The following is a 15,000-nucleotide window of genomic DNA, read 5'->3' as shown; positions in this document are numbered from 1 at the left end:
GCAGGCCGTTAAAAAACCCGGCGCACACAACAACACAACACTGATTCCACCCGCAATCTGACTCACGCTGAAAATGGGAAGAAGGTTGTAATTCAATGAGTTTGCAGGTTCAAAGATGGGAAAGAACACCGCGGTGTCCTTGGTAAAGATGGGAAAGAACACTGCGGTGTCCTTGGTAAAGATGGGAAAGAACACCACGGTGTCCTTGGTAAAGATGGGAAAGAACACCGCGGGGTCCTTGGTACAGATGGGAAAGAACACTGCGGTGTCCTTGGTAAAGATGGGAAAGAACACTGCGGTGTCCTTGGTACAGATGGAAAAGAACACCGCGGTGTCCTTGGTAAAGATGGGAAAGAACACCGCGGTGTCCTTGGTAAAGTTGGGAAAGAACACCACGGTGTCCTTGGTAAAGATGGGAAAGAACACTGCGGTGTCCTTGGTACAGATGGGAAAGAACACTGCGGTGTCCTTGGTAAAGATGGGAAAGAACACTGCGGTGTCCTTGGTAAAGATGGGAAAGAACACTGCGGTGTCCTTGGTAAAGATGGGAAAGAACACTGCGGTGTCCTTGGTAAAGATGGGAAAGAACCACTGCGGTGTCCTTGGTAAAGATGGGAAAGAACACTGCGGTGTCCTTGGTAAAGATGCAACCATAAAAACAAGACTTCACTGTTGACATTTAATTCAGGAAAGAGAAGCTTTTTTTTCTCTCAAACTTTTCTTGGGAATAAAATGCGAGCATTGCATCTCATCAGTTAACTTCCTTTACAGACAACTGGAGTTCTTTAAAGCAGAATTCCTCCTGTACTTTTCACTCCGTCACCCTGGGAAAAATGCTGAACCTTGATCATCAATCACCACTAAGCCCCAGTGCGGTGGGGTGAGTCCTGTGCCCAGGCTCACATCACGTGGAGCCCACCCCCCCACCCCACGCCCCCACTGAACCTCCAGGTGTAATCAAAAAGGCAGCTAAATAATTAAACATAGCTATGATAAACAGCTATATGGCTCTAATTCTGCCATAAATCTACAAGCAAGCCTGCATATTCACAAAACAAGGCAGATCATTTTCAAAATCTTTTAATCCAGAATAAAAGCGGACCGGGACATCAGTACAGCAGTTTGACATAAAAATAAAAAAGATGCGCCTGTGCTCTCGTACGCGGCGGAAAAGGAGTGGTCTGGTGAAACTGGAGCTGTGAGCGGTGAAGAGCACGCCCACGAGCCGCACGCACCCTCAGCACCGACACAAAACCTGACCACACGCACCTCTACCGACTGCGCTCAAACAAGAACAAGCCAACTGAAAATAAGACGCAAGCTGGTATATCCTGTCTCCATGATGTCATTTCCTGTGGATGTAGTTCCACAATGGGCTAGGGCACGTAGCTCAGGCAACTTGCTCTTGGCATGGACTGGAACTTCCATGATCATTCATCCCTGCTATCCTTCCGTGGAGGAAGACAGCTGACCAATTAACAATGACAAATGACCTAATGGCCAATAAAAAAACAGCTAAAACGGCTCCCTTTGGGGGTGGCATGGTAGCCCTGTTTTTCAGATGCCTGTAACTTTGCAGATGTGAATGAAAGGGTGTGCAGGGGAAGGAGCGAGTGCTAACGTGGGCTTCTGGTCGGGGTTGGGGGGGAATTGTGTGGCCTGATCAGCATGCTATCAGAGCTGGATTTAATGGCAGGGACAGCGCACACACTCTCCTTTTCCCAAAGAGGCCAGTTCTGCTTTGAGGACACCAGTTTGTGTACTCACACGGACAATGAACAAAAAGCTGGAAAGTTGTAACTCTTAGTATCTTTGAAAAAGAAGCCTGTGCAGTGAGCAGGTCTCTTCCTGCAGAAGGACTCTCGGCTAAAGCCATGCTTTTGCCTTCAGTGCAGAACACAGGAAACCAAGTCTGATTGCCGTTTGACTATGTACACTTTATAAATCAATCAATTACAACTATTCACACCACTTTTCTTAAACAAGCCTTTAGTCCATTTTCACTGCTGCACGGGACCCAGCTTAAGTTACTGCTACGCAGCCAAAGTTTGAAACGCAGATGTGAATATGGCTTCATTAAGCCTGTGCTAACGGAATGCTAACTGCACTAAAGAATCCAGTCTGTCATTCAAGTGAAGAAGGACATGACCATACTGAAATAAACGGTAGTTACCCCTGCAGTTCCCCCTGCAGGTAAAGCTTGTTATAATTCACTGGAAGGTTCTCTGCAGCGGACCATGAAACCAGAGCTCCAGAGTCAAAGTGGAGCCTAGTCCATTCAGCTCCAGGAGCTCAGAGCACACTGTGGTGTAAAATGATATCAAACAACACTGGGGTGTAAAATGATATCACACAACACTGTTGTGTAAAATGATATCAAACAACACTGTGGTGTAAAATGATATCACACAGCACACTGTGGTGTAAAATGATATCAAACAACACTGTGGTGTAAAGTTATATCACACAGCACACTGTGATGTAAAGTTATACAGCCCACTGTGGTGTAAAATGACATCATACAACACACTGTGGTGTAAAATGACATCACACAGCACACTGTGGTGTAAAATGATAACAAACAACACACTGTTCTGTAAAATGATATACTTACAGCACATTATGGTGTAAAGTGATATCATACAGCACACTATGGTGTAAAATGATATCAAACAACACACTGGTGTAAAATGATATCAAACAGCACACTGGTATAAAATGATATCACACTGCACACAGGTGTAACATGATATTATACCTAAGGTCACATCACATTGTAGCAATGTATTTAACACCAATTTGTACACATTATTGAAAACACACAGAACAAACAGAATCTTAATACTCTAATTTGAAAAGATGGATATACAAAACTGACAATGTACATAACATGTTGAAATTATACCCCTCTGGACTAACACGCACATTTGGTGCACAATCAAACAAACAAATGAAATAATGCTCGACTCCAGATGGTAAAATCATACTGTCATAATAAAAGCAGGGATAATGCGTGAGATGGTAAAATCATACTGTCATAATAAAAGCAGCGATAATGCTTCAGACTGTAGAATCATATTGTCATAATAAGAGCATGGATAATGCTCCAGATGGCCACTCTCCTCCCTGCTTCACCTCCTTCCCTCTCCTCCTCCTCTCCTGCTCTCCTCTATCCCTTGTTCTCTTGTTCTCTTGCTAGGGAAGCTAGCAGAGTCACTTTGATCAGAGCTGAATCAGGGGCTTAATTCAGCGGAAGACCATCGCAGGGCTGAATCAGGGGCTTAATTTAGCAGCAGACCATCCATCACAGGGCTGAATCAGGGGCTTAATTCAGCAGCAGACCATCGCAGGGCTGAATCAGGGGCTTAATTTAGCAGCAGACCATCGCAGGGCTGAATCAGGGGCTTAATTTAGCAGCCAACCATCGCAGGGCTGAATCAGGGGCTTAATTTAGCAGCAGACCATCGCAGGGCTGAATCAGGGGCTTAATTTAGCAGCAGACCATCCATAGCAGAGCTGAATCAGGGGCTTAATTTAGCAGCAGACCATCGCAGGGCTGAATCAGGGGCTTAATTCAGCGGGTCTGCATATGAACGCAGAGCAGATATTCCAGTCCCAGCTCACTTTTCCCGTCATCTACCAAACCTCTAAAACATTAAAAATGAAAAACATACTGCATTATGACAGCAGTAGTGTGCCATCAGGGGATGGTTTTGCTAATGAGACAAACCTGAAGAGGAACAACCAACCGGCTCTCCTGTAATGGCCTGAAGACTCAACACAGTATGAAAATAAACATATGGGCAATAACACTTATCAAAACTACCTGCTCTCAACCTCTCATGTCCTGCTTCATAATCTCAGCCTCTCATGTCCTGCTTCATAATCTCAGCCTCTCATGTCCTGCTTCATAATCTCAGCCTCTCATGTCCTGCTTCATAATCTCAGCCTCTCATGTCCTGCTTCATAATCTCAGCCTCTCATGTCCTGCTTCATAATCTCAGCCTCTCATGTCCTGCTTCATAATCTCAGCCTCTCATGTCCTGCTTCATAATCTCAGCCTCTCATGTCCTGCTTCATAATCTCAGCCTCTCATGTCCTGCTTCATAATCTCAGCCTCTCATGTCCTGCTTCATAATCTCAGCCTCTCATGTCCTGCTTCATAATCTCTGATCCTTAACCTGCTTTTTATGCCCTTTTACAGGAGTGGCCGATTTGTTAAACATTTTTCAGAATAAAAAGAAATGTTTCTTTAAAAAATTAAATGAGCAATGAAAAATAAACTTGTGATCATCTGTAGGTTTTCTGAAAATCCATGCAATTTAACTCTCACAATTTCATTCTGCCGAAGGTTATTGCTTCCATTGTACAGCCCGGAGTGTATGTCCACACGCCACGTGTTTCTCGGAGCGTACACGCACACGCACACGCACACGCCACGCGTCTCTTAGGTGTCCGATGTCTCTGTCTCTCTGCCTGTTTTGGCCTTCTTCCTCCTCTTCGCCAGTAGCGGATTGGAGGAATCCTCAATGGTCTTGATTTTGATTTGCTCATAGTCCACTCTCATGGTAGCAAGGGCACTGGTCATTTCCTCCTACATCCACAAACACACGCACACACACACGCACGGACACACACGCACGCACGTAAGGAAACACGCACGGACACACACACACACGCGGACACACACATGGACACGCACGGACGGACGCACACACACACACGCATGCACGGACGGACGCACACACACACGCACGCACGCACGCAAGGAAACACGCACGGACACACACACACACGCGGACACACACACACACACGCACGGACGCACGCACGCACGCACGCACAAGCACACACGCACACAAAAAGGGAAAGCGTTAGATTCGGGAAGAGGAACAAATGAAAGCCACCGTGCTGTGCATAGTGCCCTCACACTGAGAAACAGAGCATGTGCTGTACATAGTGCCCTCACACTGAGAAACAGAGCATGTGCTGTACATAGTGCCCTCACACTGAGAAACAGAGCATGTGCTGTACATAGTGCCCTCACACTGAGAAACAGAGCATGTGCTGTACATAGTGCCCTCACACTGAGAAACAAAGCATGTGCTGTACATAGTGCCCTCACACTGAGAAACAGAGCATGTGCTGTACATAGTGCCCTCACACTGAGAAACAGAGCATGTGCTGTACATAGTGCCCTCACACTGAGAAACAGAGCATGTGCTGTACATAGTGCCCTCACACTGAGAAACAGAGCATGTGCTGTACATAGTGCCCTCACACTGAGGAACAGAGCATGCGCTGTACCGTAAGGAAATGAAAGGACAATAAAAAGAAAAACCTCAGCAGCATTTACTCACTTATTTTGTAGTTACATATTTTATTTTTCCAGGGAAATGTCAAGTTAGCATCAAGTTCAATAACGTGGGGGGTGGGGGGTTGGGTGTGTTATGAATACCGGGCTATTTGTTTGTTTTATATACACATATATACATTTTCAGGAAGGCAGTGGGTTTAGAGCATGGACTCCTCTCACCTTCACATCCTCCCAAGTGTCCTTCTCCTCCTTTAGCACACGGCTGGTGTGCAGGGGGGTCTGAGGGACCTCCATCGACTGCTGCAGACAGACACACAGACAGATAGACAGACAGACAGGCAGACAGGCAGACAGACAGACAGACAGACAGTCAGTCAGTCAGGCAGGCAGACATGTGGGGGGTTAGGGCTGCATTACAGCACATTTCATTAAAATAAGGCTAATGTACAGCAAAACATATGAACTAAATCAGCTCTTTTTAAAAGAGCCCCAAGCAATTAATATACTGGCTCATCAGACAGCCTCATTCAAGAGGAATCAGCAGAGCTTAGCGTCCTAGCATCATCTAGCGTTCTCTAGTGTCCTAGTGTCCTCTAGCGCCATCTAGCGTCCTCTAGTGTCCCCTAGTGTCCTCTAGCGCCCTCTAGTGTCCTCTAGCGCCATCTAGCGTCCTCTAGCGCCATCTAGCCTCATCTAGCGTCCTCTAGCGTCCTAGTGTACTCTAGAGTCATCTAGTGTCCTCTACTGTCCTAGCGTCATCTAGTGTCCTCTAGCGTCCTAGTGTCGTCCACTGTCCTCTAGCGCCCTCTAGTGTCCTCGAATGCCCTCTAGCATCCTCTAGTGTCCTCTAGCGCCCTCTAGCGTCTCCAGCGACCTCTAGTGTCCTAGTGTCCTCAGGATGCCAGATATCTGAGTCCGAGTCATGCAGGCCTGGCTGCTGGGATCAAGGGTTTCTGGGGCAGACAGGGGCTGTAGGTGCAGGAAGGGGGCAATAACTGGCAGTAGGTGCAGTAGGCGCAGTAAGGGGTATTAGGGGCAGTGGGGGCCGTAACGGGCAGTAGGGGGCAGTAAGGGGCAGTGGGGGGCAGTGGGGGGAAGTAGGGAGCAGTACGGGGCAGTAAGGGGCAGTAAGGGGCAGTAGGGGGCAGTAAGGGGCAGTAAGGGGCAGTAGGGGCAGTAAGGGGCAGTAAGGGGCAGTAGGTGCAGGAAGGGGGCAATAACTGGCAGTAGGTGCAGTAGGCTCAGTAAGGGGTATTAGGGGCAGTGGGGGCCGTAAGGGGCAGTAGGGGGTAGTAAGGGGCAGTGGGGGGCAGTAAGGGGCAGTAGGGGCAGGTACAGACACTCGGCGGAGATGCTGAAGTGCTCGCTTCCGTGGATGTGAAAGGAACAGAGCCGCAGGGCTTACGTTGATCCAGGGATGGTTCATGAACTCAGTGATGGTCATCCGCTGCGTGGGCTCCGTCTTCAACAGCGTGCGGATCAGCTGCCTGGCTGCAGGGACAGGGAAGAGCGTTAAAGCCTCTGGCTGTTCTGTCACTGCTACAGCACAGAGAGATAGAACACTTCAACCCCTTAGCGCACAAGCCAAATCTTGCCAATCCTTGCCCATTTAGGGGGTACCCTATTTAAACCTTTTTAACTCCAGATGTGAACACCACAGAGACATTTAAAAATGGCTTAAATGAAGCAAGACATTTCTACAATTTACAATACTAACGCAGATTAGTTTATATTCATAATTTTGGAAGAAATAAAGTGCCACAAATGCAATTGTTCTGACAAAAAATCAAAAATGAATTTGCACTTTTTAAGTTTGCAATGAAATACTGAGAGATTGCATATATACATCAGGTTAAACTATACATGTGCTAGATCAAAAACATCTTGACCGCAAGTTCATAAAATCTAAGGGTGGATATGTAGAACTACTATAGATGTATGAAGCAAAAACTAAGCAGTGTACCCAGCGTCTCGAAATCTATCCAAAATGTCTAAATTATGCATTGATGTAAATCACAACATATTCACGTATTTCACTACAAATCAACTGTTTTGACTCAAGAAGATCACTGTTGCACAATTTTCAAGTGGGAATTACAAGCTTTTAGTCAGTCAGTACAGTGGGCTAAAATATCTAGGGGTCCAGAAACATATCCAAAATCTCTCCAAAATTGAATAAAATGCTTTTTGTCCATTATAAAGCATATACATGAGCCCCTTATGAAGGTTTAAGATGAAACATTGCTATCAGATTAAAAAAATAATGCAAAAATATTGTCACACAATGCGGTACAGTACCTAAATGTGTAATAATTAACTTGTGTGTATTTCTATACTCTACTCTTGTATGTTTTCTTGTATGGGGATGGGACGACATGAAAACAATTTTCAACTGTCCGCCACGTTTTGGCAATGTTCCAACTCTCACGTCATCACTGTTACATGCTTCACAAAAACTATTACACTACTAACTAACGCTTACATCACAGTGTGAAATATCCACATTATATAACTCCACTAACCTATTTAAATATACTCAATTTCAAAAATAACGTATATAACCGAACTATTTTGAGCAGTAATACTTACATAGCAATGATGAAATCTCATCTATGTTCAGTAGATGGAGACAGAGACAGTATCAATGATACTGTTCTATTCGCTTCTGTTTTATTCCAGAAAACGATGTCAGCTAGGTCTATCAGCAAACATATGGCTTAGCTATGTCCAGAAGTCTTCAATAATAATAGTATTTGCCAAGAAATTACGAGATATCGTTGACCACATTTCGTTAGGTGCAGCATATTTTCTACTAACATAGAGTGAATGCGTAAGTGAATGCGATGCTAAGAATATTTTCTGTTACGCTGACCTATAAAACGCTATTCTAAAAGCAGAATTAGACATGTATACATCATTAGAAAGCTTATACTCTCGCCTACCGAATAAATGAATTGTCAATCAAGCCAGACTGTACTAAAAAGGGCGAAGACGCCGTAAACAACAGGTGTGGTATTACGCATTTTGGGAGACACCCAGGCGTCACAAATGCGCGTATATTTCCCGAATGGATTGTCCAAGACAATATATGACCACGCAGTCTCAAAAGGGACATCTCTACACCTAAAACCAATGGTAAGATTGTATATTTATTTAATATTTAGTCCCAGATATTGACTGTAGAATGACATGGTACCATTTTAAAAACTTTTTCTCGTTTATTTCATTATTCAGTGAGCAGCGTTTTCACTGCTGTATAGGCAGATCTTAGGGCTATTGTCGGGTTTATCTTGTTGCTATGACGGAATATGATTTTTTAGTGGTGAAAGAATATTTTTATGAATGCCAAGATAGACAATATTGTCTATTATGTCAAGGGTGGGGGGGTGTTTTGTAGATGAGACTGCAGGGAGGGGGTGCGTGTTAAATGAATGACCAGAGCGACAATGGTGGGGCTGCGAAACTCCGTTTTCGGCATAGTTGTCGTGTATCGTCTACTAATGAAACTAAAACAACGCGTTTCTGTTTTTAACTCACCACCTACATATTTACATGTATATTAACAGCCTGGCAAAGCTCAACACATCCACCTAAACCTACCCAAACCCTAACACATCCACCTAACCCTACCCAAACCCCAACACATTCACCTAAACCTACCCAAACCCTAACACATCCACCTAACCCTACCCAAACCCCAACACATTCACCTAAACCTACCCAAACCCTAACACATCCACTTAACCCTACCCAAACTCTAACACATCCACCTAACCCTACCCAAACCCTAACACATCCACCTAACCCTACCCAAACCCTAACACATCCACCTAACCCTACCCAAACCCTAACACATCCACCTGCCCAATGCCACCCTGCCCCATCACCAGGCAGGCCTTTAAGGTCCTACGTCTCCACGCTCCACCCTAAAATGAGTGAGGCTGGCAGCTACCTTGCTCAGAGACGTCCGCCCACTCCGGGTTGGGGAACTCGTACTGGCCCATGCGGATCCTCTTCTTCATGCCGGGGGAAATGGCCAAGCCATGGTTCGAGTAAAAGGGCGGGTATCCGCAGAGCCTGGGGGGGGGGGGGGGGGGGGGCACAGAGCTCAGTCACTGTGTCCCAGTAGAAAAGCTAGTTAAGTATGATGGAGCCCCCACTCTGATGAAAGGGAGGAGAGAATGGAACGCAGACCACACACAGAAACAGTGCAGTCATCAAAACTCACAGGATGTACATGATGACTCCCAGAGACCACATGTCGCACGACTTGTCATACTTTTCAGGACCAAGCACCTCTGGAGCTGAGACAGAGAGCAGCAGGGACATGAGGAGCTGAAATGGCCTGAAAATAACACTGAAAATAACACTGAAAGCTGCCGTTTAATGAGACCGCTCCACTTCCTTACCCACGTAGTACGGAGTATAGCAAGGTGTTGCTAGGGAGTTGTGTGTTGTGGTTTCTTTGGCAAACCCAAAGTCTGTCAGTTTGAGGACTGCATTGGGTCTTTTTGAGGTATACAGCAGGTTCTCTGGCTGAAAGGAAAAAAAACTCAGTTGAAGCAGGAAGGTGCCATAAGGACAACACAGCACAGGTTCTCACAGTCACAACAAAGACCTCTCGCTTCTTTCTGCCAAACACACGTCCTGCAGAGGTGACAGGGTTATATGATTAGAGGTGCCAGTGTTATATAATTAGAGGTGCCAGTGTTATGTGGGCAGCGGTGCCAGTGTTATATAATTAGAGGTGCCAGTGTTATGTGGGCAGCAGTGCCAGTGTAATATGGTTAGAGGTGCCAGTGTTATGTGGGCAGCGGTGCCAGTGTTATATGATTAGAGGTGCCAGTGTTATGTGGGCAGCAGTGCCAGTGTAATATGGTTAGAGGTGCCAGTGTAATATGGGCAGAGGTGCCAGTGTTATATGGGCAGAGGTGCCAGTGTTATGTGGGCAGAGGTGCCAGTGTTATATGGTTAGAGGTGCCAGTGTTATCTGGGCAGCGATGCCAATGCCAGTGTTGGGGGCTCCCCTCTCACCTTCACGTCCCTGTGGGCGATGTTAATGGCGTGCAAAAACTGGATGGCCTCTCCGATGCTCTTCATGATGTCTGAGGCCTCTGGGGTGACGGCAGAGGAAAACATCACAGATTCGTTTTTATTCACTTTATTTACGCAGGGCCGCCCAAACAAGCCTGCCACCGACAGGGAGGCCTGGGCTCCAGGGCAATTCAGACAAACACATCAGCACTGTGAGGAAGGTCGGGGTGACACGCCCAGGGAGCAGGGGGTGGATGCAACTCAGGGAGGAGGGGTGGATGTAACTCAGGGAGGAGGGGTGGATGTAACTCAGGGAGGAGGGAGTGGATGTAACTCAGGGAGGAGGGGGTGGATGTAACTCAGGGAGGAGGGAGTGGATGTAACTCAGGGAGGAGGGGGTGGATGTAATTCAGGGAGGAGGGAGTGGATGTAACTCAGGGAGGAGGGAGTGGATGTAACTCAGGGAGGAGGGGGTGGATGTAACTCAGGGAGGAGGGAGTGGATGTAACTCAGGGAGGAGGGAGTGGATGTAACTCAGGGAGGAGGGGTGGATGTAACTCAGGGAGGAGGGGGTGGATGTAACTCAGGGAAGAGGGAGTGGATGTACCTCAGGGAGGAGGGGGTGGATGTAACTCAGGGAGGAGGGAGTGGATGTAACTCAGGGAGGAGGGAGTGGATGTGACTCAGGGAGGAGGGGGTGGATATAACTCAGGGAGGAGGGGGTGGATGTAACTCAGGGAGGAGGGGTGGATGTAACTGAGGGAGGAGGGGGTGGATGTAACTGAGGGAGGAGGGGGTGGATACAACTCAGGGAGGAGGGGTGGATGTAACTCAGGGAGGAGGGGGTGGATGTAACTGAGGGAGGAGGGGTGGATGTAACTCAGGGAGGAGGGGGTGGATGTAACTCAGGGAGGAGGGGTGGATGTAACTGAGGGAGGAGGGGGTGGATGTAACTGAGGGAGGAGGGGGTGGATGTAGCTCAGTGAGGAGGGGGGTGGCTGTGACTCAGGGAGGAGAGGGGATGTGACTTAAGGAGGAGGGGGTGTGGATGTGACTCAGGGAGGAGGGGGTGTGGATGTAACTCAGGGAGGAGGGGAGGATATAACTCTGGGAGGAGGGGTGGATGTAATTCAGGGAGGAGGAGGGTGGATGTAATTCAGGGAGGAGGGGGGTGTGGATATAACTCAGGGAGGAGGGGTGGATGTAATTCAGGGAGGAGGGGGAGTGGATGTGACTCAGGGAGGAGGGGGTGTGGATGTAACTCAGGGAGGAGGGGAGGATATAACTCTGGGAGGAGGGGTGGATGTAATTCAGGGAGGAGGAGGGTGGATGTAATTCAGGGACGGGGGGGTGTAATTTACGGTGCAGGAGCAGGCCTACCTCTCTCAGTGAAGGCTTGGTCTCCCCGGTCTTGGATGCGGCTGAACAGTTCTCCTCCATCCATACTGTGAAAAGACACAGACGTGGTTCATTGATTACCGCTCAGTACAGCATCCCTGGGTGAACACTGGAAGGGCAGTTCTCTCTGCAGTGATTCCGGAGCTGATGCCTTATACTCAGTAATATGCTTTTTTAAATAAAGCTGAAATGTGCACTCACTCTACCCGTCAGGAGAGATTTCTCTCAGCGTTTTACCGCTAGCTGCAGCTTCCTGTAAACCTGTCACCTGTTTCACTGAGGCAGTGATTGCTTTCACCAGGAAATAAACATTCTGATAATCACAATGGAATGGAATGACATGTGCAAGCATATCAGACGTAAGAATAACCTGGATGTAGCAATGAGAATCCGATAAACACTCAGTATGTGATGTAGAAGACCATATCATTGCATAGCCTACCCAATACAGGAAACATCTGGGTCAACAGGTAAATATGCTGCCGGCTTCGATAGCATCAGCCTATGAAGACTGAAAGTGAAAGGAGCAGGAGTCTCTGAACATAAAGTCTGTAAGCCAGGGAGGACAGCAGGGCTGGTCTGACCCAAACAGACAGACAGAGGAACCTGCGAGACAGACCTACAGACCTACAGACATGCTGCGAGTAAGACTCAAATCTTACAGGTCTTGTAAATGGTAAATGGACTGCATTTACCCACAGCGCTTTACAATTGATGCCTCTCATTCACCCATTCACACACACACTCACACACCAACGGTGAAAGGCTGCCATGCAAGGTACCAATCAGCTCGTTGGGAGCAATTAGGGGTTAGGAGTCTTGCTCAGGGACACGTCGACACGCCCAGGGTGGGATATCGAACCGGCAACCCTCCGACTGCCAGACAACCGCTCTTACCTCCTGAGCTATGTCGCCCCTATTTAGCTATGTCACCCCTATATTGTACAAGTAGGCTACGGTTTATTATTCCACAGACCACAGTAGAGTGCAGGAACACTGACGAACCTGCCCAAGATTCCGTATCAATCACTCACGAGAAAACACAGTAAATACGAAGGAAAGCTTTATCTTTACAGAAAGCCACCATTCCGACACCAGGAGGATTCTAGGAAACTGGAGAAGTGGTGAGTGTGAACTAGCATTTCCCTTAAGAGCTCCTAATTCAGTGTAAAGCGCCCCACAGACCGTAGACCCGCATATAAGATTCCCCCCCCCCACACTCACACACCAAAGCCTGCAATCACTTCTTGTGATTTCCTGTGAACCTGAAACCATCGGATGCAGAGTCTGGCTGCTGCAGTAATCTGGTTAGCTGGCTTTCTCATAAAGCAGCCGGGTGAGAGGAACGGTTGGGCTGGTCGCTGGGTCAGAGTGCGCTGCCCGAGCCTCCCATTCATACCCAGAGCCCAGTCAGACGGGCAGGCGTGCGGGGCCACCGGGGGGCGATGACTCACACGCGCTACGCCTGCGTGTGCGAACCCCACCACATTCAGGCCTGAGTCACAGGGGCCACGGATCTTCTGAAACACGCAGGACACCGCAAGCAGAGCGGCCACCAAAGCTCACACAAGTTAGCGCACGCACTGAACACGTATGGCCTGCTTCACTCCTGTTTCCCAGGATTTGTCAGGTTGAGAGTTGACTAAGAACAGTGCCACTGAGTGAGAGGGGTGTGTAGAGAGGCCTTTAAACAGGGCCCCATGGCCTGCGACCCTGGAGCCTGCCTCTGAGCAATGCATGTATGCTGGTATCAGAGAGGAACACTGTGCATGCAATGCTGCAGCTCCATAATGCTGCACTTGGTGCACTGCAATAGAAAAAACACAAAGACACCCAAAGGGCCCAGGACACCTGTGCTCTACTCTCACACCCCACAGCCCCGCTCTACACGTACACCTAAGCAGCCGCAAGCAGCACTGAGCACTCAGCCTGGGGGAGACTCAGCCGGAGGAAAGAATCCAATACACACACACAGAGTCAGACACAGAGTGGAAAGCAAAAACAGACAAAAACAAGATTTACAGAGAGTGAGAGAGAGAATGAGCAAGAGACAGAGAGAGCGAGAGAGAGAGAAAGATGGGGAGGAGGGGTACTGGGCTCTAGGGGACGGCCCTGGTAGAAAAACCACACATTTCACCTCTTTCGATTTCAGTCACCCATTTGCATCAAGGAAGTTTCACGCAGACTCAACTGCTCACTACAAAGAAATATCAAAATTCAAAAACACTGCTAAAATTAATGAATAAAAACATAAAAGACTGACTGACTGACTGACTGACAGACGGACTGACTGGCTGATTGTTGGGCTGACTGATTGATTGATTGACTGACTGATTATTGATTGATGGATTGACTGATTGATGGATTGATTGATGGATTGATTGATGATTGATTAATTGATGGATTGACGGATGGACTGATGGATTGACTGATTGATTATTGATCGATGGATTGATTGACTGATGGATTGATTGATTGATTATTGATTGATGGATTGATTTATGATTGATTAATTGGTTGATTGATGGATCCATTAGTGTGAGAGACCTGGCGCTCTGAGCATGCAGGTACCAGCCAGAGCGTGCGCTGTGTCTGGGGGCTTCCTCACACCGACCCCCCTCCCTGAGAGATACGCCTAACCCACCGACCCCCCTCCCTGAGAGATACACACCTAACCCACCGACCCCCCTCCCTGAGAGAAACACCTAACCCACCAACCCCCCTCCCTGAGAGAAACGCCTAAACCACCTAACCCACCGACCCCCCTCCCTGAGAGAAACACCTAACCCACCAACCCCCCTCCCTGAGAGATACACACCTAACCCACCAACCCCCCTCCCTGAGAGAAACGCCTAAACCACCTAACCCACCGACCCCCCTCCCTGAGAGAAACACCTAACCCACCAACCCCCCTCCCTGAGAGATACACACCTAACCCACCGACCCCCCTCCCTGAGAGAAACGCCTTAGCGAAGCCACACAATGGCAGACCACCATTGTGAAAAAGAGCGAGGTCTCTCTCACACGGGTCACAAACGGGCGGGGCACACTTCATTCTGCAGTCCACCTATTCTGGTGAAAAGCGTCTCTAACAAACTCAGATCCCTGCACACATATCAATCCCAGTTCCCTCAAATATGCATCCATATCAATCCCAGTTCCATAAAATACACACTCAAATATCTATCCCAGTTCCCTAAAATACACACTCAAATATCAATCCCAGTTCCCTCAAATATGCATACATATCA

The 15,000-nt window shown here is 47.8% G+C and overlaps 1 protein-coding gene across 2 annotated transcripts in view; it reads right to left on the bottom strand.

Annotated features, from left to right (window-relative positions):
* Window positions 1-1,064: 1,064 nt before the first annotated feature.
* mapkapk2a (MAPK activated protein kinase 2a) overlaps window positions 1,065-15,000 on the bottom strand; it is a 40,281-nt gene continuing 26,345 nt past the window's right edge. Inside the window, exons 3-10 of one of the 2 annotated variants that reach the window (XM_035387979.1) lie at window positions 11,732-11,796; window positions 10,352-10,431; window positions 9,727-9,853; window positions 9,546-9,621; window positions 9,270-9,394; window positions 6,723-6,808; window positions 5,537-5,617; window positions 1,065-4,594 (exon numbers count right to left, since the gene is read on the bottom strand). In XM_035387979.1, the coding sequence (XP_035243870.1) occupies window positions 4,448-4,594; window positions 5,537-5,617; window positions 6,723-6,808; window positions 9,270-9,394; window positions 9,546-9,621; window positions 9,727-9,853; window positions 10,352-10,431; window positions 11,732-11,796 (787 nt within the window). In that variant the 3' untranslated portion in view covers window positions 1,065-4,447. The remainder of the gene's footprint in view (window positions 4,595-5,536; window positions 5,618-6,722; window positions 6,809-9,269; window positions 9,395-9,545; window positions 9,622-9,726; window positions 9,854-10,351; window positions 10,432-11,731; window positions 11,797-15,000) is intronic. The other variant, XM_035387980.1, reaches the window with a different exon arrangement.

This window comes from Anguilla anguilla, chromosome 13, assembly GCF_013347855.1.
Source record: "Anguilla anguilla isolate fAngAng1 chromosome 13, fAngAng1.pri, whole genome shotgun sequence".
Lineage (NCBI taxonomy): Eukaryota > Metazoa > Chordata > Actinopteri > Anguilliformes > Anguillidae > Anguilla > Anguilla anguilla.
The sequence above is the reverse complement of the archived record's forward strand: the minus strand, read 5'-3'. Positions and strand labels throughout refer to the sequence as shown.